Here is a 26630-nt window from a genome sequence, read left to right on the forward strand (position 1 = left end):
CGGTGCCAGTTTCTCTGGCTATCACAAAACAATCTGAAAGATTACAGTGTTCAACCATGTGAGGAAAACCTGAGGAAATGGAGAGACACCCCTTGCAGTCCTGGACAAAAGTCAAGGGGTTTGGGTATCCACAGTGAAGTAATATACTTTGATTTTAAAACAAGCTAAAATTGTTAGTCTGTTAATTCAGTTCCTTTTGCTGCTGGTTAGAGACAAAATGACCTGTGAAGTGCAGTCTGACAAAGAGATCAGAGGCAAAAGTCTCATGTGGAAAAAGCACTGGGTGGACAGCAACTACTTGGCAACATACATATATGGGAGAAGTTTGAAGTTTAACTGTGTTTTCAGGGCTTGTCAATGTTGAGATTTTATTTTTCCAAAATTAAAATAAACACCAGAATATAAAATTCTTGGAATAGAAAATATTGGTTAGAAAACAAATGACACATTCCTGTCACTTACTAAATTACAGTGTATTTTCTAAACCCTCTGACACTTATTCAAGTTCCTATGCACTTGAGGAAGCCACGCAGACTCCAACATGATAATCACTGAGACTATCAAGGCAGCTCTTCATCAAATGGTCAGGGAACTTGGGTAAACTGCCCAACTGGAAATAAAGCCATTTCATTCCTTATGTGAGAATACGCAGGACTGCTAAGTCAGATTTGCATTAGAAGAAAAATATAAGTTCACACTTTAAAATCAAAATACTGTTTGTGTTGGTTGATAACCAAACTTTGAAGTTTCTTACTTCAGTATTGCAGTTAAGCTTGGTTGGAAAAAAGAGGTCTAATATGAAAAAGCCATTATTTCACCTTACAGCTCCTTTAAGCCCCTCTCCTTTCCATCCCCACCCCTACACAGCAGAGACAGTTTGAGACTGGAGAGAGCCAAGGAGCCCAAGGAGCAGAAAGCCCATGGACTGCCACCACCTGCCTCAAGGTACTGACTGCACTATCATCAATCTTCATTTTCTTTCATTAAAAAAGCTAGACCTTTTTTTTTCACCTAAAAATTGAGTCCAAATCCAATTGCTGCAATCAGCTTTTATTCAGTCAGCAAACTGAACTTTGTGAGAAGGCAGAGAGCCAGAATCTCTTGCTCAGTCCAGAGCCAGGTGCTGTGAACAGAGAGAGTGTGGTTGGGCACTGCTGGCGATTCCATCAGTCCATGAGTCGGGGACACCACACAGGCACATGAAGGCACCTCACACCAACCTAACACCTTGCATCATTTCTTGCTCTTGTGTGCTTCATGCAAGTGCAGCTCCTGTATTTATTAAAAACAAATTGAGCTGCAGTATCTTGCAAATATCTGGCTTGTCAAAATATTCCTTTTAAAGTTTGAATTTTCATCACATGAGAACTGATGAGACTTATTCATTAAATCCGCAGCTTCTGTGTAGGATCTACTAAACCCTCCTGGGAGTGCCAATACACTGGAGCCAAAGGACCATCCCAGCCATCAGAAAGCTACCAAGGGAAGCCAGGAGGGATCTACCACAGGAATAGCCGCTATTCAGATTAGAAAGAAACTGGGAATAAAAAGAAGCCAGCAATCACTTTCCTCTTGAGTGCTAACATGAAAAACCTCTGGGACATTCTGAAACTACTTTATTGTGCTACTCCTCTTCACCCTGTGGCCACATTTTAATAAGTGGGAGAAAAATACTAATAACACACCCCAAAATACATATGAGTGGTGTCTGTCACTCATAATTGGGTAATTTTTTCCTTTTATTTGCTTTGATCGCAAAACCAAACCAAAACAAACAAAGCTCAGTCAATGCCGAAACCCTAATGCTGAAAAACAGAATTGCTAACAATGAGAGAGTATCCACTGGTAAAACATTGGTGGATAGTGTTTATTTTACTTAGAAAAGTAAGAGAGTATTTTCAAACTGTTTTAATTATATCCACTTACAATAGCTGTTTACAGATACACCTATGTTTGCCAGATAAAAGAAGGAAAAAATGTGTCACCTTGAATTGTATATGAAAACTGAAGGAGAATTTTCAGCTACACAAGATTAGAGATGGGTTTGGTGCAAGACAGACAGCCAATAGTTTGAAGGGAGAATGGGGCTACCAAATACAAAACTCAGCAGCAGGAGTGCATCTGTTAGTTCAGTTCAGCCCTTCACAACAACAGGAACAGTCTCTCTACAGAAACAAGTGTCCTGCTACAATGTAGGATCACATGTGCCTTAATTCCTTACTGGACTGGCTCACTTCTAGGACTGCAAAAAGTGTTTTTATGAAGTAACGAAGCCAACAGATGAAGTTCCTCCTTAAAAAACAGCCCTCATTTAACTCCCAGACTAGGACCTTGTACATTGTGCTGAAGGACATATTTTTAGTACTCCAGGCCCTTAAAAATTGTCAAATTCCTCCTTCACTGCATCCTCAAAGTCCTATTTATTACAAATTTGTATCAGCAGTTTGCCTTCCCTTTACGTCCAGATGTTCATCAAATAAATGATAGATGAGCTGACTGTTTATTCCGCACAATCCAATTTGCATCCTTGAGCTGATGCATCGTATTTTGGAGAGCAGGAAGGGTAATGGCTTATGTTTACAGACTTATAACTTTTTAAAGAATTGTTAAGAATCAGACTTGCATGAGAAACATTTCTGTACAGACACCCAATTACTTAAATTTGCCTGACTACACATTATGCTATTATCTTGGTATGTCATAACATCTTACTTTCAAGGACAGATACTTGGACCAACTTGCACCTCCAAAAATATAAGGGTATTGAAAAAAAAATCCGAATTTCATTTTGAAAGAGACTGTTGCACAATTTAAAGAACAACTGACTTTGTAAGATCAAACAATATTAAACATTAATTACTCTTTGGAGTAGCCTTGTTTCACAAAAGATAAAATTTTCAAGATTTACTAGTTTAAATTTCAAAATGGTACTCAGCATATCCATGTTCACAGCTGCAAGAACAGTCTGCATCAGGACACTCCTAATGATATTCTGCAAAACACTGCTACCATTCTGCAATGAGCAGGGATCGAGGATGCCACAAAAATATTATTCCAAGCTTCCCAGAGATTTCATCAGGTAAACAAAAATATAATTACAGGAAGAACATGGAAAAATAAAGGAAATGTATATAAAGCTTACAGGAACTTTATCAGGGATGTATGTGACAAAAAGCTTTTGTTTACTCAAAAACCTCTGTTGAGATACACTTGCTTCTTCATTCCTACAGCATTCAGCCTAGAAAACTAGTAATTATGCTAAACAAAGAAAATGTATCTAATAAAATTGTATATTTATTCATTTGGTTTGTAGAGGCAGGGAAAGTTAATGCCAGACAGTTATGAAGAGATATTATCCATCAATGGTATGGCACCAGGAAGACAGTACTATTCCAGTGAAAACATCTTCTTTGTGCTACTGTTTAGACTCAGTCTGGCATATAGTAAAAAGTTTCGAACTGATTTCTTACAACACTGCAAACCTGATGTCACTCTGTGTTTTGTAACAGTGATGCACATCGTGCTGAACTGGGACATTCCTGTTCGCTGTTAGCGAGGAGCTTCCACACTGAAAATCTTTTAACATTCTGGGAGCTCATTCCAGATGCCAGCCTGAATGCAATGCTTAAGCCCCTACAATTGTGACAAACAAAGGTCTGTTCAAGCAAAAACACACAGGCACTATGAAAAAAGTCCCTCTGTTAAGTGGCTTTCAACTGAATAATACGGCAGGCATTTTGACACAGAGGGTTGTAACCATTTGAAAAAATTGAGAGACTGCAAATCATATGCAGTTTGCCAGAAGTACATTCCCTTCTCTGTTCCAAAATGCAAAGTTTTAGGCAAAACAACAGATCCAATCCAAGTTTTTTCCTCTTAGTCATACACAAAGCAGGAAGCCATTTGGTGCACACTGTCTGACAGCATTTTGAAAGTCTTGTTCCAGGTCAGACCAGCATTGCCTGGCAAACACAGAGATTAAGAGTTTAATCACAAATAACTGTTGGTTGGTGGAGCTACCAATTGGAGACTACTGTATTTCTGGTTAAGTCATTCTAATTTCACCAGAATTCTCTCCAGAGCAAAGATGCCAAAAATGTCAGTGGGCATTTACGAATTCATTATTCACCTAATAAAGACAGCATTGCTACACTCTCATGGCAAATAGTAGGTATTGGCATTCAGAAATCTCAGGAAATTACAAGAAAGGAAATTCTAATTATCTTCATTTCTTCATCTAAAAAACATTACTCAGAAATTTAGCACTATGCTTGTATTAACAGGAAGACCATCCCATTACAGAAAAGATATAGTAATGAACTCTAAGCTGCCCACATGACGTGTGCCAATAATGCCTTCTTTTCCAAAAAATGAGTTTATGTGTAGTAATATCAGGAGTTTCCCTTCTTAGATTTTTAATCTCGCAGTCTACATGAGTGTAATTTCCCGGATTCAAAATTGAAGAATCAAAGCTTTCAGAGAACAAATAAGCTTTCAGAAAAACTGCAAGTCTTGAGCTACTGTAAAGGTATGAAAAGTCATCTCGATGGATGGACAACAAAACTTGCTGAACAGTGAATTGCCGTATTTTAACATCTCCTGGTTGACATAGCCACGTTTACCAAACATTAAATGAGGCTTATGGGAAGGCCGCATGGGAAATCTAAGGCTGAGAAGTTGAGATACTGCTTAAAAAAGGCAAGCGATGGTCAGCATTTTACTTCCATTATTATTATTGTAGTTTGGGCTATGTAGTTGCTTTCTCTCAGCAGAAACCTGCACTTGCCTAGTGAGGGCTGGGTAACATTTACAGGATGACGCTGAATCCAAACCCGAGGATTTCTTCCAGATGCTGCACAAAAGGTGAGAATGACTTCACCCGTTCTGTGCCTGCATTCTGTTCCAGGTGCTGCTCTGTAACCTTCTCTCACTAGGGAGAAAGAAGTTGCACCTTACCAGCGTTTCCACTGGACAAACAGCACTTGCCCTTGCATTGTTCATCCACTACAGTGAGGCAACCCCTTGGCAATTTGGGAACAGTTACCTTTTTCTTTAATCTGGGGCAACAGTCAAAGCATACTTTGAGAAAGTCCATAGCAAAAGAGAATAAAAATTAATTGTACTTTTATGTTGACAAGAAGCTTATACTTCTCTTTGTAATGTGTGAACCTATTTTGCATAATTTTATCAATTTAAGACCTTTTACAGAGCTTTAAAGCAATTCTAGGGAAAAGGCTAAGCATATTTTAAGCAATTACAACAATTAAGTTGCTGCACAACTTGTGCAGTAAAAATTTGTGTGCAAGGTCACTTTACGAGTTCAAAACCCTTCAACCAAATCAAGTGTAATTCTTGCTTTTACTTCTAAAGTAAGTTTTACTTTGCTCTCTATGATGTACAGGACAGTCCCACATAACCTGGTTCTGTAACAGATTTCTACATCTCTCTTTCAATCAAACAACACTGTTTAACGTACCACTTCTCCCTTTACTGCAAAAGTCTTCAGTGAAAAGCCTTTTCTGCAGTGATATTTACATCTTACTTCAATTAGAAAAGAACAGTTGATACCTCTATTTTCCTGCCATCTGGTTCTCTATTTTTCATGAAAATGTATGATTTAGAAAGAAAATGTGTACACTGTCAGTCCTCAAGAACAGCAGGGGGAAATGGTAATACCAGATAGGGGATATTTCATCTTGCTATTTAATTTACTATGTGATAATAGGAACCAAATAGACAAAGCCATAGAAGGCCTAGTTTTCAGTAACAAAAGCACCAGATGGGATTAGCTCTGATGTTGTTTCCAAACAGTGTATTTCCTAACTGCAGGGCTAAACATGCCTGAAGTCTCCAGCTGCACAACACAGACATGCTTCAAACATACAAATTAGGTTCTTGTAAATTGCCCAGTTTTTCATGACAAAACTTAGAAATAATGGCATGAAAAAGCCCAGGCAGGATCACACCAAACATTCACCCAGCCTGTAAGCAGGTATTTAGGCAAGACTATCAGAACAGGCATGTACAACACTTCCAAAAAATACTTACCCACTTTCCAAAAATTAGCAACTTGGGTAATGAAGTTTCTCTGCCACAAACTGTCCTTTATCTTCAACTTTCTACTTTTGGCATCAAACTGGTAAGTTTTAATTCAAGAGAAGCAACTGTTTTGTTAAAAGTATGGCTAAACTTACAGATAAAACCTCCTTCAAGCATCACTGCACATTCTTGTATATAAAGTTCAATATTTCAGGACTCCAGTTAAATATCAAATACTCCAGGGGAAAAAGTGTCTGTTTCACTCACATTTTAAATTAATCAGTAACTCCATTCTGGAAGACAATTAACATTTACTCTAAGCTACATCCATTTTTTTGCATCTGTATACAAACTTTCAGGTTCTCAACACTGAGTTCACAGGTGCAAACTTTAAATCAACATATTAAAAAAGGTACTCACTACACTTCTTGTACTTTGCTTGTATCAAGTGTCAGCTTTACAACAGCTACAACTGGACCACATCCCTCTGCCCTCAGTCAAGCAAACAAAGGTTCAGGGCAGCCCTGAGGCACCTGGAAGAAACATCAGTAAAGGCACCAATTACCTGCATCAGTTTTCTTGAGAGCTCATTAGTGAGAAATTCTTCTTCCTTTTCATAGTTTACTGCAAGTGTTTCTTTTTCTTTCTGCAGAGCTTGGATCTTCTTAAATAGAGTATTACTGATGAATTCCTCTTCCTGTTCTGCCCTTGCTTGCTGTGAAGTAAAGACATAGTTTTAAGCAAAAAGAGAGCAAGTTTCCACATTAAAAGCTGCAATCATTCTATTCCCCCTCAAATGGCTCTCACCCTGGAGAACAGCAGGCTGGTTGTAAGTGCTGTGACCATCCCCTTTTATAACATTATAGCACCTTCCTTTGTTTTTTGTTTTTCACTTTTTAACTCGGGAAACTTAAAGTGGCCTCCTGCCAACCAAATGCACGAACTCCACAACCTTACAAACTTTATAAAAGCATTACAGATTCACAGATACCTATTTTCACCTACTCGACATCTAAAAAGGAGCTCCCCTCTCAGTGTTCCCTATTACAAGGTGAAACACAGCTCAGACTGCTGCATTCAGCACAGTGCCTTGTCCTCAGACCCCTCAGACTGAGCCCTGCTTTCCAGGAGTCAAGTGATTAATTTATTCTTTCACCAGATATGCCTCGCTGCTGAGCCACAGGCAACATGGCTTGTCTGACAGAACTTCTGCCCAATCCCCAGCCCAGGAAAACAGGTATATTACTGCTCAGAACTGTTACTCCACTACATACAACAACATCAGCTTAGAGAAATGCCACACAGTAGCTTTACCCCAACTACTCTGGAAATCCTCCCCATGCAGAATCACTAGAGAAGACAATTTCCATCTCAGCTTTCCAGTAGCACCTGGGCACTGCTCCACAGAAACCCAGCTGGGAGCTGCTCACTTGTATTCCCCATAGTTCAGACATTTGAGTGTTTTCAAGTATAAATAACAGAAGTGATCTTTCCAAAGTCTGCTCTAAAAAACTATGAAGGGTATTTCATATGGGCAAATGAAAGATCACAGCTACAAATTGCTAGAGCCAACTCTTAATTCCACAGTCCAAACAAAGCCTAGAGCAACTGAATGACAGAAACACCACATTTAACAAATGAAGCAAGGTAGTGCTGAGGAGCAGTTTTATTCCCTGCAATAAATTCCATGACTTAAACTGCACATGTGTGATTTCCCCTGATTCTAATAAAATGACACCAGCTTATAGCTTTATACAAATATTCTCTATGTTTCATTTCAGTAAAATTTGAGAGAGGAAGATTTAAGAACAAACAGAAACATTACTCAAAGCTTAGCTTCCATAATCTTCTGCCCAAAATGTGCCAAAATTACCATCTCTTTAGATTTATTGTACACTGGAAAATGTTTGAAAAATTTCATTATGTCAGTGGCTGTTCCCTAGTGGTCCAAGAGACAATTATTTACACATAGACACCTACCTTGTCTAGAAGAAAAGTTAATTAAAGAACATAACTGCCTTCAGATTTGGTGAAACAATAGGACCATTGCAAATCTTCCTCATGATAACACCAGTATCATAAAATCTAAAGCATTATACAGATAGCACCAGTATCACAAAATCTTAACTCCTCAGTTGAGTCCTCCTTCCATCAAGTCCTTCTCTTCACATCTTTCTCTCTGCCTTCTTGTGTCTTCTCCCATCTCTACTGCTTTCTTTTCAAGGCTCTTTCCTACTATTTACCTGCCACCCTCTCCCTTCTCCCTGTCACCAGCACAGCTGGCAAAAACACAACAGAAAAAAAAAAAACAAAAAAGGAAAAATCAAAGTCACGCAGAGTTTATTAGTTTAGGTCCTGCACAACACCCCCTCTAATGTTTTGCATCTCTACAGCAGAGAACCACAACTCCAGGATGTTCAGCATTGGTATTATTACCTGTCACATCAAGAAAGCACAGAGTTGCCCAAAAGCTCTGAAGGAATGTTAAATTGTCAGCTCACATCTCAGAGGATTACAACTCCAGGAATCTAACTGATCTGAATGACATTATCTATCAGTTTCCAAATGTGGCTTTACTTAGAGCTACTAACAACCTTTTATCTTCAGAGACATTTTGGAACAGAGTAAACAACTCAAATTGCAAGGGCTCGTTGTCCTCAAATCGTTACAATTCATGCATGTTGTTCCAAAATCAACTCCTCCACTGCCTTCACCACACAGGATTTCTACTTCAGTCTGTTTTTCAATGGTTCAGACAATAAAAGACAATAACACAGACCAAGCTTACCTAAAATTAAATTAGAAAGCATTAGGTTCTAAAAAAACACCAAAAGAATGAGGGTGTTTCTGCTTTGATTTCTACTCATCTGTAACTTGCAGAGATTTGTTCTGCTCATGCTTTGCACTAATCAAAAGCTCTAAAATCACATTATCACAGCACTGAGCCTGCACAACACCTCGTAGCCAGATCCTGGTGTTGCATTGATGATGGGTGGGAAGGCAACATGAACAGGCTGCCAAGATGCCAGCCCAGTCCTGGCCAAACAGCAGTGCCCCTCCCTGGTTCCTGAGCCAGACACAGGGAGCAGGAGACACCCACAAATTAATCCCTTCCCTTCCTCCTCCCATTTTCCTTTCCTGGATCTGCTTCCTGAACAGGCACACCACACAAGCAGAGTGCTGGCATGCAGAAAACAAGAACCCAGAGCCACAACTCAGCCCTGTTTAAACTGCCCTGCACCAACCCCTGTGCCCACCCGGGGCAGGAGCCCCCCTGGCAGGTGGCTCAGAGGAAGAGCTGGGGGACTACCTGTCTCCAGTACACAACTATTTCTCACCTGCACACCTACACATCTCAGTATGACCTGCAAGCTCCAGATATTCATACATCATATTCAATATAATGAATGTCCAATTAACCACCAAAGAGTCAGCCAGTTCAACACAACCATTTTGGTTCAAAAACACCAAACAGTTATTAAGGCTGGGTACAAAAGCATGTGATTCATTACCATATTTCTTCTAAATTTCATCCTGAAACTTGCCCTTCATCTTGCTACTCATTACCTGGAGACAGTTCAATTATCTCAAGTAATAAAATAATTCATGTTTACCTTAATATTGCCTAAAATCTTGAAATCTGTTATTCTTTTAGCCCATAATCAAACATTTTTTTCTGGATGTGAATACACTGTTTTTCCAAAAGGATAACCTGTCTTTTTATTACATATCTGTATTTGAAAAGAGGCTTGATATGATCAGCAAAAAGAGAGAAACAGAATATGGAAATCAGAGACCACAGGTCTTCTACCAGTGTACAGAGTTTTTGGCTTTTCTCTATTATCCGTATCACATCCCACATCCAAAAATACTAACAGCAATTTATTCTGCTCTATGTACCACATCACAAAATAAATTGCTAACGCACTGAGTGATACAAAATGATAACAGCTGTTATCATTGATCAGTCAATCTCTGGAAACCTGAAACAAGCAATTACTTCCATGACAGATTTTCTGCATTAACAGCCACATCCACCTGTCTCCTCTGTCTCAAAGCTCCATGTAAGGCTAACCCAGAGCATTTCATGGACCCATCCACTAAGGAAAATCAGTAATTCTTGTGGTCAAGACCATAAATGGTTAGGACTACAGTGTAACTTTGCAAGAAATTGAGAATGTAAAGGGAGGGGAAAAGCACCTCATGCACATAAAATCTCTTATATTTCTAAGGAAGGAAAGTTCTATTATTCCAATTGCAGCAGCACGTAAAATCCTGATCACTAGTGGAGCTGATGCATAAAGTGTTGCAAAAACCTGCCTTTGTGAGCTTGAAATCCAATTAGCCATTTTAAAAGAACTATGAAACACTTTCCTCAAACTTTAGTAGTTATTTTCTGCATCACTGCACCTTACCCCAACTACACCGCTCTTGTGGCACTATTTTATTAAGCAGCAAAATCCAAGACTTCCAAGGAGGTGCCAGTTTGAACAGTCAAATAACAATCTAACCTATAAGAGTAATGTATTTTAAAATCCCAGCTGTCTTCTCCTCCCTGGTTAGTTCTTCTAAAAGAAGATATCACATAGTAAGCAGGCAAGTTCAACAATCCAATCCATACCTACTCCTTAGTGAGCATGTATCAGTGACCTGACATGAACATGTTCTTGCATTTAAGTTTCAGGTCTCATTTCAGACATTATTTCAGTAAAAAGTGTTTCTCAAACTGCTCCAGGCACCTGTGCTCGAGCACCCCAGAGCCAGATGCCAAGCACACCCAGTGCTGACACGGCATAACCTGGTTCCAGCAGCATCCAGGGTAGAGGGAACACGAGATTTCAGAGGATCTTAATGGAAACAAGCCCATCATGCACTGTTTTGATCTAATCCACTCTGGAAGGTCCTTCATCTTTAAGGCAAGAGCCACCAAGACCGCTTTACCACTCACCCACCTTTCCACAGAGCAGTTCCTGCTGACAGCACCCTACGAACTACGTAACCCTGTAGATGGAGCTGAAGAGCAGTTTAATGTGACTCAAGAAACTCAATCTTTGCTGCTGAATATAGACTGAAAGGCTGGGGCAGCTTCGGGAAGAGATGAACTCAGTGGCTGCACATGTTACACTGAACTAAAGTTGTCACTTCAGAAAGCAGCCTTCCCAAAAGCCCTACTAAATATGATGAGGTAAAAAGGATAATAAATATTTTAGAATATGCAGTTCTTGCTTAAAATAAAATCTAAGCTTCCCAATTTTCCTGAAGTACACACTCCTCTTCCAGCAATACTGACTCAAGTGATTGCTCTGGCTTTATTTTCTGATACCAAGTTAAAACCACACGGAAAACTACAGATCTACAAGTGCAATAAACATTCCAGTGAGCTGATACTGTTCCCTTACAGCAGAAATTTTTACAGTGCAGCTGTTTTTTCCTACCAACCTTCCAGCTGCATCTGAAATGACCACACTGCAGGCAATGTGCATTTCAGGCAAGGAGAAACATGAACCACCACAAACCCAGAAGTCAACAGCAAGTCAGGGAACTGCTCACACCTCTGCCAACTGCGGCTTCTGCCCAGCAGCACATTCCTGGCTGGAAGGGCTGCAGGACGAGGAAGCTCCATCCAAGCCCCAGTAACGAGGTGGGCACAGCTCTCCCCTGCAAGTAAAGGTACTTTATTCAGCTGGGTGGCCTGTCTGCAAAGAGTGAATGCTCTTGCAGTTAAAGTGGTGAGGTGGAATTCAAGTTCTGGGGTCAATTTGTAGTGTGATTTCCTGTTTAACCTACGGCAAAACCCCAGGGTCACTTCCTCAGTTCTGACATGTAAGTACTTTTTCATTTTTTCCTCTTTTTTTTTATTTCTTTTCCCTTCTTTAAGATGAGTTTTCAGGAGTGAGAGAGCAACAGAAAGAGAGCATTATCATACATCTTTGGGCATATAGTACCTCTTAGAAGCCCCCAAAAAGCAGAAGCACCTTGAAATTTGGTTAAAACTTGGTTGCAATGATGCCAAGGACGTGGGTTCAATCCCCTGTGTGGGCCATTGACTTAAGAGTTGGACTTGAAGATCCTCATGGGTCCCTTCCAACTCCCAATAGTCTGTGATTCTGTGAAATGTTTCCTTCAGAACCCCAAGCTTCTGGGCCGCTTTCTTTCTTTTTAACACAAATCTGGTAGATGAGGAGGAAAGGGTTTTTTTGGTTGGTTTGCTTTAAGAAAAACCCCAACAAACAACTCCCACAAAAAACCCCACACCAAACTTACAGACTTACCAAAACTTGTTTTCAAAACATACTAAGGGAAAAAGAAATTCATTACTGAACCTCATCCTAGTAGTTGATAACTTCAACTACTCTAAATGTTACCTATCACGTAACATTAAAGCCACATGCAGAATTGCTTCAAAACACAAGTCCTGTTATATTTCAGCTATTCAGTAGATAAGTTCTGCTGCAAGAGGGCAGAAGAAAGGTATCTGGGTTTTACTATAATAATAAAGGAATAACTTTATGATAAGCAACGACTTAAAGTGCTGAAATACAGTTTCTTTTAATCTCCATTTATAGTGGAAATACTCTCTCCTCTTCAACCCCCACCCCTCTCCTTTAAAAGGTCAATTAGGTTTTGGCCAGAGATGTCCAAACATCTCTGTCACAACACTCGTACCAGCAACTCCAAGTCACAGAGGTTTTTCCCTGGATGCCCACCCAGTGATCCAGCACATCCACAGGGATTCACAATGGATGCAGACTGACCAGAGAAATGAGCTGACTCAAACAACACAACACATACATTTTTCTCCCAAGTCAGTTTTAACCACAGTTTAATGTTCTCAGCTCAATGTTGCTCATGCAGCCTTAAGAGACCTTCTCTCAAAAACTCAGTGACCTCCACATCTTTGGCACACACCTTTTGGTTTGGGGACAGCACCTCAAAAAAGCCCTCAGAACTGACCAGCTTCCTAAACATCAAAATCAGTAGTATTTGTATATGCTAAATAATCTCTCAGCATCAACAATGAAGTAAATTTTTTGATGGAATGCAACTCTATTTCCCTCCAGATTTGTACATACTTCAAATAACTTCTCTCTCTGCAGTTTGATGTAGACCTGCAAGTCTTACACAACTGAATCACACAAGTGGTGAAAGCGAAATAATCAAGTTATGAAAACAGGCTTCTTTGACAAACATAAATATTTATAAAACTAATACATTCAGTTAATTACAAAGTGTTACAATCTATATGAAACTCATAATTAATAAAATCAATTCCTGAATTTACTTACATAATTTTAAAACCATTTCAACAGCTTTCTTCAAAACAGAACAAAAAAGTGTACTCTCTTCAAGGGTTTTTATTCTATCAGAATGCTGGCATTAAGTGGTTAATACAAATGCAGCACATGAAAAAGCCACATTTTCTGTGACAGAGAAAAATGTCAAGATAAGGTCTAGAAAAATAACTTTCACTTAGAAGTTTAACCACAACCACACATTGCTATGCAAGTCTTAATGTAACTGAAGACTATATGGTAACAAAGCACCAGAAAGGTTGTACAGGCACACATAAAACATTTCCCATGTCAAACTCAAAACATGACAACCTTAAGAATCTGACTATCCATTAGACACGTGCTTTATTGCACTTACTTTTCATTCACTTAAACATCATCATGCAGAACAAGCTCCTAAACGGTTATCAGGGCTGGAGTCTCTGCTTCCAGCACACCAGAGCTGTAACCTGAGCCAAGAGAAGTTACAGGCCAAGGCAGGAATGACCCAGCAGGAAAATTAAATCTAGCCCACAGACCTTTCCAAATGGCTCCATTTCATGAGGCCATTTCTGTGTCTCTTTGCTGCACATGCAGTAAACATTTCGCACACTCGCTGCATTTGCAGTAGCACTGGATTTCCAGCGTGTGTGTAAAATGAGTATAATGCACATAAAGCAACAGGTCCATCACTCCCAAGTCCTCAAATTCACTGCACACAAGTAAAATATTGCTTTAAAATACACACTAAATGTTCCTCAGCAGGATTGTAATGACTGCACATGCAAACGTGGTCAGGAAGGCACTAAGAATGGGGCCCTGTTACAGCTCCCCTCTCAGCTCAGCACAGGCAAGAAACCACTTCCAGCACAAAGGTTTGGCAGAATATCCATGACCTGCTTTGCCAGGGCCTTCCCATTTTTGTTATTTGTATCCAGCCGAAGGTTTACATTGACAAGGGCAGCCAATATAGAAAACACAGCTACACTGTCACATCAAACTCTGAACCAGACTTTGAAACACCTCTCTCTATTTATCCTTTACTGATGACTACTCGAAAGAAGTTTTTCCTTTACTCTTTGTCTTCAAGTGACACTGATCCTTTACTGCTGAATTATTTTGTATTGGAAATAATTGACTAGGTAATAAATAGTGTAAAATAAATGGAAAACGAAAGCATGAGGAACAGATTTTGCTTTTGTTCAGCCTCCATATAAAAGCTGCTGAAAAACATCACAAGGATGCACACACAAAACTAATTTGCAGTTTTACATTCAATTTGTCTGAATTTTCAAATGTGTAGGTTTCTGGGCATGGAAAGAAAAATATTATATTGCTTATTGATATCACTTATAGCTACTGTTGTAGCAAGTACTATTTTGTTGGGGGGGATTACTAATTTTCCATATCCTGTGTGATCATTAGAATAACCATTCTTTTAAAATGCTGTGGTTTTGGTTGACCAGCTTCTACAATACTCAATTTTAACATAATCTGGTTGTTTTATGCTAATAACCAACAACAGCTTAAATCTCAGCAACACCACCATTCAGTATTAGAAACTACAAGAACTGTAGTACTGAAGTCCAAATTACTCTGTGATATCAGATGTCTAATGCATAAACACTTTTTAAATTCACATATTTAAAATACTTTTTAGCCTGTTTTCTGCCCACAGATAAAAAAAAATTTATCTTCAATGCAACCACACATTAACTAGTCCACTTTGCTGGACTGACCAATTAGCAGACTCAAAACTGCACACTCACAAAGTTTCAGAGCAGGAAAAGCAAAAGATTCAGCAGAAGACTAGACTATTAGGTGACTAATTTAATACACACAGGTATGTATGTTGGTGCTAACAGGCACTGAGTTGTGTCCTAAAATAACAAACCTCTGCTAAAAAGCAACCACAGCAAACTATTGTGACCAGGAGATTTGCTGCCACAACTGTTTATTCAAATACAAAAGAGCACAAGCAAAAGCAGTGAACAGAGATTTAATAGTCAGTCCCCCAAATAATCTTAATGAAAATACTACTTCACTTTATGTAGCATCAAAGTATAATTCAGTTATACCCTGATTTTCCTGGCAGAAGGTGCCACAGCACCGCTCCATGGCAGCCCCACCAGGGCAAGGACTGACAGATCAAAATCCCATTATGGGCTTTCCAAACTCTAGATGCTCACCTGCTTCAACCTCCCTTTTGTGGTTTTTTTTAGAGGGCGGCAAGGGTGGGAAGGGGAGGGAATGAGGTTGTTGTCAAGTTTTGTCTGTTTGTTTATTATGACTAATTTAAATACAACTGAGGTAATCATTAGGGATGGCACTAGCAAAGTGTCTGTAGTCACTCAACATAAATAACTCTTAACAGGGTTAAAATCTCCCCCAATTTCCTCTTACACAAATTGAATTTCCAGAGAAACACTTTCACAGTGATCCACAACTGCTGGAGATGAAGTTTGCTACTAATTATAATCACACCTTGTCCTAAACCAAACCAACATATCCATGAAGTGAACACAACCCTTTCCATCCCACTGTTACAACACATTAGCTTGAACTCCATTACAGTAAACAAATGTTTCCACTTACTCCTCCTCAGAGTCAGTGGGTAGAGTAATGGTTTGGTTTTCCTTCTCTACAGTTTGGACATCTCACAGTACATACCACAGTATTCCAAAGAACAATCTCTTTTCAGGCTTTCAAAACAAGAAACAAAAGTCTATCAATTTAGTGTATGAAAATACACCTTCTTTGGTTTGTGTTCTCTGTCTCTGACCCTACAAACAGGTCTGCAGGATGTGGGGGAATATAATCAACCTTCAATATTCACCCTCACCCCATATACAGAACTGGCAAAGTAGGGAAGTCTAACACAGAGAAATTTTGAGGAAATGCCAACCCACCTTTCCACCCACAGAGCAAGGACCTTCCAGTTACATGTCTGAATATTCAGAGAAATGGGATTTTTTGCAGATTCATACCTCAGGTTAAATTTACTCTCTGCAAAGGACTTTGGAGGTGTCTATCCTTTTGGCCCAGCCAGGATTTCGGGGCCTGTCAGGAGAGGGGGTTTGCCTAATGAATCAATTCCTGTCAACACCAGCCAGCACAAAATTTCTTTTAAACAGATGTGAAAAACACACATTCTTTAAAGCTCTTGTGAAAACAGTGATTAAAACCCTACATTTTGAAAAATTCCTAATAGTGGCCTTTGCTGTTTATTTGAAAGTGAAGTGAAACAAAGTGGAAATTCCACCACTCCATTGAAAGTAGAAATTAAACTTGAAGGCACAGAAAGAAGCCCAACTTCATGCTGTGGCCCACTAAACATTGCTGGGTTTTATCATGTCTGACTTGTTTCATTTATATTTTCACTCAGGACCAAAGTGCAGCATTGTGGAAATTCCTTATACATGTGGTAGGAGTTTTCAGTATGATTAGCACCACCAACAAAGGAACTAAAAAGACCTAAAGCTTTACAGCAATAAGCAGAAACGTAACATCTTTAGGCAGCTCAAAGCATTAAAGCATCTGAAAAAACTTTCCAGGTAGCTGAAACACTGCTAAGGCTGTCTCAGTCCACAGTGTGGCTGAAGAGACACTCATCTACCTCACAAAGCCCACCCCAAACTGAAAGCAGATTTTAATATTAATGCGCAGAAAATGAAATTTCAAACAAAGTCAAATTCAGAGTTAAGAGAGGAAGAAAAGGCTTTATCTGAAGAGTTTCTCCATCAATTAGAGTATCACTCAATGATCTGAGGGAGTATCTTCTTTTCCAGGAAAAAACTGTTGCAATGGAATGTATGAAGGGATAGAGGAATCTCAGAGCTGAAAGGACAGTCCCCATGGGCAATAATTAGCTGACAATCCCTGTATTTTAACCAAAAAGTTGAAATAATTACAACTCAAGTGCCAGGATTAAAAATTGCTTTGCTTCAGCTTTCATCAAGTAACCCTTGCACCCCTCAGAGAGAGAGATGTGGAACCTGCGCATACGTAATTTGTGCTTTGCATTTTCACTGTGCAATATTTCACCTCAAAAGTCTTGCCTTCATTTCCACTTTGTTCTCCATCCCATACATTGAAATGGTATAATAACAGTCCACCTTATTAAAGCTAAAACACCTCTTCAATCAGACACAAAGACTTCACTGAAGAAGAGAAACTGGAGATGTTCCCATCTAGATATCCCCAGGATGCTGTGTTGGAAGCAAGACATCAGAGAAATGTTTTCAGTTACAGATCCATGGGAGTTTGCTTTATATATTGTATTTTTTGCCACTCTTCTACAGCATGTTTTTGCCTCTTTTCCACTCATTCTGTTTAGATTCCAAATTCTGTGCATAATTCAATTTGTACATTTTGTTCCAAATCAATTCTACTCATTTATTTTCTGAGTTTTCTTTTTTTTTACTTTAAGTGAAGGATAAAAAGGACACATCTCTTGCTCTCCTGCTAAATTCAGCAAACTTCCTCCTACCCCGGCCCAAAAAAGAGCAGCAAAGCAACTGTTTTTCTCACTGTTTCTACCAGGCTTTGCTGAAATACATCAGATGGCTACTGCTGACAATTTTCATTCCCATGAAGGAGAGCACTGTCTTGTTTCTTCATTTCAACCACATTTCAAGGTCTGTTTGTGAGGAACTGCCATCCTGTTCTCCTGCAGCACCCTGGAAGTCCAGCTGCCCCATCAGCCTCATCTGCAGCTGCTGTGGAGTCACCATTTCCATGGCTTCCTATTTTTCCAGTCCCCAGCTGGAATCCTGCCCAAGCACACCTTATGAGGCACAGTGTGAAAACAAAAACTTTTGGGGAAGTCTCTGGCAGATGCACAAACTTGTTCACCACAGCAATCAGTATTATTTGCTCAATTACTACAAGGACTTTAGCACTGACAGTCTGTAGCTGGAAATACCCCCCGTGTATACCAGCAGTTAAAACTAAGAACTTGGAAAATAACAGCTTCAGTATTAACCAATGTCAGTACCAGCAGTGGGAGGAAACAAGTAAACAGAATTAACAAGTGCAACAAAACTACAGATGACCAAGCACCTACGCTGGAAAAAAAAAGTTTCAAAAAGTAGAACAACAGTTTTTCTTCGTCCTTTTAAATCTGCATTAAAATTCAAACCCCATTAAAGTCAAAAACACATAAAATGAAGTACAGAACTTCCAGGGTTTGAAAATTATTCTAGATCTTGTCTATATTAACTTTCCAATACTGAGATTAGCGACAGCGTTTGAATCTCTGAAAAACCCAACATTTTACTGTACCCCCTAAACCAGGAGATGGGAATGATACAAAACTGTTGGGGTTGGGAATAGTCATTTGGGCAAGTGACTAAAAAGAATGTTAAATATGTCTGGCAGATATAAAGCAGGAGCACACATGAATACTTTTTTCCTTCAATGAAAGCAAATTCATTGTTAGGTGTACAGTGTGGTTAAATCTAAAACAAACACTTTCCTCCTTCAAAACACTCTTAAGTCACTAGAGATACACTAAGAAAGAATGACCATTACTCTCAGTAAATATTCAAACCCACCAATAAAAAGCAGTCTTAAAATAAAAGCTGACTACAAACCAGTTCTGACATGGAATTCAAGATAGAACCTCAGTAAGAAATTTCACTTAAGAGAAAAGCACAATTACTTTCTATGCAGAGTAGCAAGCCCACAGAAACACCAAGAACTTTGCATTATTAGAAATTCCCAGATGTACTCTGCAATCTCAGTTCTTATTTCCCTCCCATCCCCAAAGTAATTCAGAGCAATATACAAATATTACTACTGACTGAAGGCATACCACCATTATTAAATATGAAAACATCAATAAAGTAACTGATAAAAAAGTCGAGCTGTTTTATAATATTTAAAGGCAAGAAAGACATAGGTGGTTATCACAGTTTGGTATCAACCCACTGCCAATACTGCAAACAAACTAATTTACTGTATAAAGGACAGAAACCTGAAATGGGTCATTGGGCTTGGGTTTATAGAGAACAAGTCATGGCAGATAAGCAATGATTCATCTTTCAGCCAATGACTATTGGTAATAAAGATAACCACGAAGTGCAGCATGTGCATAAGGCACTTACGTGACTTTTTGATTTAGCAGTACGTGCCAAACATTATTTTTAAATTGTTATAAAACAATCAAAGCATACAGCAGCATTTCCAGAGTGGCTCAGTGATCTCAAAAAACTCATTAATGGGAAATTTCATTTCACCAACATGTACTAAGGAGGACGTTGTTCAAAATATTCCCTGCACAATTAGCACCAAAGCAAATGCTACTGGGCAACTCAGCAGTACAAATCAGACCTGCAAGAGGCACAGGTGTGCTACTGTATTTCTGCCAAATTAGCGAGCACACAACAATAAACTCATTGAAGACAACTGACAGCACTGAGGGCAAAAAAAAGTTCCATATTAAGCTATCAGAAACATCTGTGCAAATTTGAAGCAGGAAAGGGTGTTTAGACTAGACCAGTGCATCACATTAATCCAGCACATTAGAGTTCCAGCACCTCAGAGCCTGAGAGCTTAGTTTAGTTTGTCAAAATAAACTGAAAGATGCCTTTTACAGATTATATCTTCATAAGGAGAAAGCAAAGGATCCAGTAGATTCATTAACCTCTCCAAAAGGCACAGCAGCAACCAACAGCTCAGCCCTGATGAAGTTGATTGGCAGGACAGGAGGCAGGATGCAAAGCTCTTCCAAGCACAGTGGTTCTCCACCTCTGTGACTTCTCAGATTAAAAGAGGATAGATACCCTTCCCAATGACACATTACAAGGTTAGTTATGAGGTTCAAACCAGGAACAACTCAGAAAAACATGAAGATGAGACATCAATCAAAGCAGATGATAAAATAAACCTCTGAAGACTCGAACTCCCTGAAAGTACAAGTGTTTCTGTTAATTAACTATTTGAGTAAAGTCCAGAAACACTCACTTTTTCTCTGTTTTTTGTTTGGTTGGTTTTTAACCAGCATTGAAGGAGGCCTACAACACACACAGAGTGCTGTTAACACCACATGGACAATGTTTTCCCCTGAGAATTTGACGTGCCAGTGGCTGTGTGTCCCTACAAATGGAAGCAGATGATACTACACCTTTTACCATCAGCTCCCAGCCCTGCAGCTCTGCTCTGGCTGTGCTAACCCACAGGCCAAGGCAGCCAACACTGAAGGGTATTACTAAGCTTCCTTTTTCCTTTACAGGCAATTTACAGAAGTTCAGTAGAAACTTCTTAAGAATTTGAGGTAAATGTAAAACTGAAATACAAGACAGTCATTTCCTACATGCCTGTTCTTGGAAAAATGAGCCTGAAAAATTTCAGATGGACTTTCACGGTGTATTAATTTGCTAATCTTAGCAACAATGCTGTCTTTAAATCGCAGGTGAGCAAAACATTTCTAAAATGAGTTATTTCTGAGTGAGACTTTTAGTTTAGTCAATCTATAAACTGGGGTTACAAATGCTGCAGCTGGATACAACCGCTTCAAGTAGGTTTCTTACACCTAGAGAAGACATCACAGAACTGTGAGCACCCTTCACACAAACAAGACCGACTTTAAAATAAAGAGTAAGTAACAGACTGACAGATACATTTTTTAAAAGTATTAATCTTTTTCCTTTCTTGGTTTGCTTTTTACATTTATCCGCTACTAATTGATTTTTTTCATTCATCCCTGTGCCCTTAATGAGCACCTTTCTAAAGGTTTGTATTTCAATTCAGATAGCCTACCCTGCCCCTTCTTCTACTATTAATAGACATTTCTGTACTGAAACAGGTGTTCTGCTTTGAAATTCTAGTGCAAAAAGAAAAAAAGCACTTCTGCAGGAGACTTTTGACAATACAGCACACCACTCACTTCCCCAAACTTACCTATCCAGACCAATGTTTTCCATGAAGAGCCATGACAGCAGATCTCATGCACACACACACACACTCCGCACACAAATCCCTCTGCACACTTGAGAACAAAATGCTAAAATCATATTGATTCCCAACATCTAAATCTGGTTGTTACTGAGAAAATTGTAACAAGTCTATGTTACCACACAGGATTTTTCCAATCTGCAAGTCCCAGAGAGCCAGTTTGCTTCCAGGAGATGGCTGTTATCAAAAGCAAGGACTTTCTTCAGGATTTAAGTAGGGGGTGAGGAAATAGGAGCCCAGTAAGGCTTCTATTGTTCCTCCCAAGAGGTGGGAGGCTGTTCACACTGCTCTGCAAAAACACAGAGGAGACCAAGAAGGCAGGAAATGCAACTGCTCTCTGCTAGAGCTCAGGGAACAAGAAAAGTTAAGCTGAGAGCCAAGGTGCAGAGGTGCAGGTTTAGCTACAGAAACAAGGGCAGCAGAGGTCTCATAGTAAAATACAGCCACTCACACCCACAGCAGTCCCACATTCCAGAGCTCCTCGCCAGCAAGTGCTGCACAGTCGCTGCCAGACAGTGACAGGCATGGCAAGCTCATAAAGCCAGCACATGCCATTAGTGTTTCAGATCAGACTCATCTGCATTGAATATCCTGGTGGGCACCCACACAGCACCATCAGCTGGGGTTTCTAGGGTAATTCCCTTCCCTACAAAGCAAAATGGGGGGAAATTAGAAAGAGAAGATGTTAATGTAAAATGTTCCAATGCATTAAAACTGTTACATCAAGCATTTTGGAGCAGGAACACTTTTAAATTAACATGTCTGAAATACACTATCTTCATCATTGTTAAAAAACTAAGTAACACAATTTAAGACTTACTGGATTTCAATTTTCTAACTCCACAGAAGCTGTCTGACTATAGCAGGCCAATTTACACAAGTTAAATTACTGAATTTAACATCCTAGAGTAAGCAGGCAGCAATCAGGAACTAAAACTTTTTTGTTATTACAAGCACTCATTTGCATGAGGCCTGTCAGTTCAAAACAATAACAAAAAAACCGCTTTCAGTATCAGCTAAAGGTTACATGGCTTTCAATGAAATAAGACAACTTGTTTACATTAAACACTAAAGAGTAGGAAAAAAGAGGTTATAAATCCAAATTCTATCGACTACAAAAGAAACTTCCTGACCAAGACATACCTACACCCAACTGAAGCATGTCAGCTTTTGTCACATGCCACAACTCAATGTTTTGAAAAGCAGTCACCCCACCACTCAATCTTGAAGGTACTCTTGTTTTATTAGAGAGGTTGTGCTGTCCCAGGCTTGGGCCATTAAATATGATGTCTCCTTGGCACACCTTTCTCTCTAAAAAAATTAAGGAAGTTCACACAGGAAATCCACTTCTGGTAGTGCAGCTATAACCAAAACCCACTGCTTCACATCTGAAATACACAGCATCTCAGATCTTCTGGCATCTGAAGCCATCCTAACCTTGCCATCATCCATTCCAGTTCCTAAAAAAGAGCTTGCCGAAATACACTATGAGATCATACTATAAGGATTGATAAATACATATAAATGAACATTCTGCAAACGGCTCAAGTGATCTTAGTCATTTCTTCTCAGTATCTGACCTGAAGCTTTGCATCTTCTGATGAAATGCTCTTGCACTGCCAGAGAACGCTCCAAATATCCCCAGCTTTCTCCTTGCTTTGCTCCCCCCATTACAGTTTGCCACCAGTAATAGCAGGTGAGACAGTTATCACACATATTTACTTAATTCCACAGTCTGGCACATGAACAGCAGCATCATTTCATTTCAGGCTACTGAAAGGAGTAGAGTTTGCACATCTTTTTGGAGTTATGCTTAGTCCAAGCTGGTTTTACAAACTTCAGCATAAAAGCAGTATCTGTTCTTACGTGTTCTAGATGAGAGTTCATTCAAAGCTACTGAGCATATAAGCCTGCTAAGCCAACACATTTTCTCAGCCAGTTTTCCAAGTGCAACTACTGAACATAGGTCTCCTACTCTTAATTATTTTCAACCCTATGACACAGGGGTTAGCTATAAAACAGAACTAATATGATCCTGCGTGGCAAACAATTTAGGTAATGCCTCAACTGAATGCATCCATGCTGACACCAACAATAGTGCAACCACAAAGAGATGTCATAATAACACACCAGCGTGGACACAAGAGGAACGAGGAAGATTACCACCTTCTAAATGGCAAACCTTAATGGGAAAATATTCAAATCATTACAGACAACGGTGGGAGCTACAGAAAGTGCAGAGTTTCTGTGGCCTTTGCACAGTGAAGCTCAAACATCCATGATCAGTTGAAAGGCTTGCAGATGAAGAGCCGTGTGGCTCGAGGAGTCACCTTCACCTACAGCACACAGTTTAGTCATTCACCTGCTATTTTGGCTACCTGTCAGTTTTATTTGTGCTTCACAGCTTGTCCTCAACACTTGATAAAAATCAGAGTTGATTTGTGCCATTACAGTGCCCACAACAGGAAACGTACACAGCACCCGTCTGCCAGCACAGCAACACTGTAAGGAGCTGGGTGGGTAGAAGAACAAATTGGTGGAGGTTTAGAATCACAGTGGAGAAAATCAGAAGATTTTCTATTCATTTACATTCAAGTGGCACATATTTCAACATTCCAGTAAAGTTCATCCCCAGTCACTTGCATACTAGAGGCACACAACAAAGTATTCTGACTGCAAATGTGTTTACATTATGGACTGAGTAAACTACAGCACAAGGTCTCAGTGGCCTGAAAAAAGTTGTGTTTTGCATTCATTATTTCACCGCTTGCTGAATTAGAAGTGGTTTACTCAGTTGTGCACACAGTTTAACATACCAAAGCCAGAGCGTCAGCTAAAGATGTCGGTTATCCAGACAGCCTACAGGTTGCTATAAAACTCTAACACCTTTCTCTCTTTATCCAAGATGTCAAAAACACATAGACTGAGTTTCAAATTTAACAAAAATACTTCCTTTCAGTAAATTAAAATCTGATGAAAATTTAAGATGGTAAGTCCCTAGAGGCAGTGCCAAAAGAACTTTAATGCACACAAGTGTTTTTTCTAGGTTGTTTACAAACAATACACCTACCAGGGGTTCAGAAAGATGCCACGCCTTTCTAACAGGCAGAGAGAAAATGTCTGACAGACAAGATGCCTTAGCCCCTCTCAACATTAGAAGCATTCTGCAGCTACCTAATTAAGACACATTCTCTTCTCGTAAAGTACTAACAAAGCACACATTTCCCCGACTACCGCTGTATTTGTCATCCCTGAATAAATTACTTCTGTATTGCATTTCATGCACTCTTCCGGCCCACATCCTGCTAGACACTGAATGCTTACTACTGGCAGCAGATGAGAGGTTTGCCGAGGCAGGCTCCATTTCTTTGCTAGATATATCGACAATGGAAAAATTGATTATCAGTAAAACAGACATTGTGCTCATAACAAAGTACCCACTGTGAAAAATAAGATGACAGTGAGCACACACAGGTGGGAACACTCTCAAGGCATCTCTACCTTGCACTGGCAAGGGTGTACAGAACAGCGTATACGAGTATAAAGGTTACCTTCAATTGGTCTTTAGCAAGTTACCTGCTCTGCATACAGGCCATGACCCTTACAACACCTGAATAATCACTCCAACCACTTAATTAGCAAAAATCCCCCTAACTTAAACTACTAACTCCCAACTCATAGATAAGAGAACAACGTCATTTTCACAGTGTTTTCATACGCACTGTAGTGAGGATTGATGCCTAACAGCACCACATAAAATGGTGTTAAACTCCAAGTTATCCTCGCAGTGCTCATAAACCAGGAGCTGAGCTCTTGCCGGGACAGAGTGCTGTGTGTGCCACTCGCACTATTTTTAAGGGGCTTATTTTAAAGGAGTTTTCAAACAACCTCTTGCAATACCACCGCTAACAAAACATTACAAACCAATCAAACACTTCCTCGCGACCAAGACGCAGCTCGCCGCTTCTGCACAGTGGCTGGAGAGGTGACGGCTGGAGAGATAATCCGTAATCTCCGCAGATTACTTAAAACTGCGAGGAAATCTCTACTTTGAGCAACTTCGGGGGAACACACGGCATCGCCCTCCCCGTGCCCGGCCCCTCCCCGAGCCGCGGCGGGTCGGACGGCGGGCAGGGCCGGCGGGGGAGCCGGGCGGCCACGCGGGTCCGGCGGGGGCTCCGCCTCGGCCGCTCTCGCCTCTCCTGCCGCTCCCCGCGGGCGCGGGGTGACCCCACCTGTGTGTGCCCCCGGCCGGGCCGCGGTGACAGCCGGGCCCGCCCGTGGTGCCGCGCCCCGGGAGGCGCGGGGGAGCCGCGGGGGCGGCGGGGAGGCCGCGGCCGGGGCCGGGCCCGCCCTGCGCGGACACCCCGCGGGGGGAAAGCCCCGCTCCCCGCCCGCCGGGCCCGGCGCGGCGCCGCCCGCCTGTCCGCACTCACGATGGTGACGCTGGCCTTGCGCAGGTCGCGGTTCTCCTCCTGCAGCGCTTTGCACTTGAGCTTGTAGGTCTCCAGCTCGATCTTCAGCACCTTGTTCTCCTGCTGCAGCGAGGCCAGGCGGTTCGTCAGCTCCTCCAGCCGGAACGGCGAGATCACAATCCCACCTGCCTTGCCGCCCCCCGAGGAGCCGCCGCCGCCCGCCGCCACGCAGCCGGGCCCCGCGCCGGGGCCGCCCCCGGACAGCGGCCCCGCCGAGCCGCCGCTGCCGCCGCCGCCGTCCGTGTCGCTCTCGCTGGCGCTGTCCGCCATCGCCCCGCGCGCGCCGCCGCCGCCGCCCGACCAGGGGCGGGGCCTGCCCCGCGCCGGCGCCGACACGGGCCGCGCGCCCGCCCCCCGCGCACAGCGCCGCCTGGCGGCACAGACCGGCACGGCCGCGGGGATGAACCCGGGGTCGCTCCGCTCACACCGGACCTGTGGCCCGGGGTGTGCCCGAGGGGAGATCTGTGCACACCGGACCTGTGGCCCGGGGTGTGCCCGGGGGGAGATCTGTGCACACCGGACCTGTGGCCCGGGGTGTGCCCGGGGGGAGATCTGTGCACACCGGACCTGTGGCCCGGGGTGTGCCCGGGGGGAGATCTGTGCACACCGGACCTGTGGCCCGGGGTGTGCCCGGGGGAGATCTGTGCACACCGGACCTGTGGCCCGGGGTGTGCCCGGGGGGAGATCTGTGCACACCGGACCTGTGGCCCGGGGTGTGCCCGGGGGGAGATCTGTGCACACCGGACCTGTGGCCCGGGGTGTGCCCCGGGGAAGATCTGTGCACACCGGAGCCGGGACTGGGATGTGCCTGAGGGTCTCTGTTACACACCCAACCTGGCATTGGGATGTGCCCAGGGGGACTCTGTGCACACCGGACCTCTGTCCGGGG

General features: G+C 41.5%; 1 protein-coding gene across 2 annotated transcripts in view; it reads right to left on the bottom strand.

Moving 5' to 3' along the window:
• Positions 1-26048, bottom strand: part of CCDC6 (coiled-coil domain containing 6) — a 48805-nt gene extending 22757 nt beyond the window's left edge. For both annotated transcript variants that reach the window (XR_011698494.1, XM_071563256.1), the window contains exons 1-2: positions 25703-26048; positions 6605-6754 (exon numbers count right to left, since the gene is read on the bottom strand). Coding sequence is in view for 1 of the 2 variants with exons in the window: in XM_071563256.1 (XP_071419357.1) it covers positions 6605-6754; positions 25703-26011 (459 nt within the window). In the remaining variant the exon portion in view is untranslated. The remainder of the gene's footprint in view (positions 1-6604; positions 6755-25702) is intronic.
• Between the last annotated feature and the right edge of the window lie 582 nt (positions 26049-26630).

The sequence above is a fragment of the Pithys albifrons genome, chromosome 9 (assembly GCF_047495875.1).
Source record: "Pithys albifrons albifrons isolate INPA30051 chromosome 9, PitAlb_v1, whole genome shotgun sequence".
NCBI classification, from domain to species: Eukaryota; Metazoa; Chordata; class Aves; order Passeriformes; family Thamnophilidae; genus Pithys; species Pithys albifrons.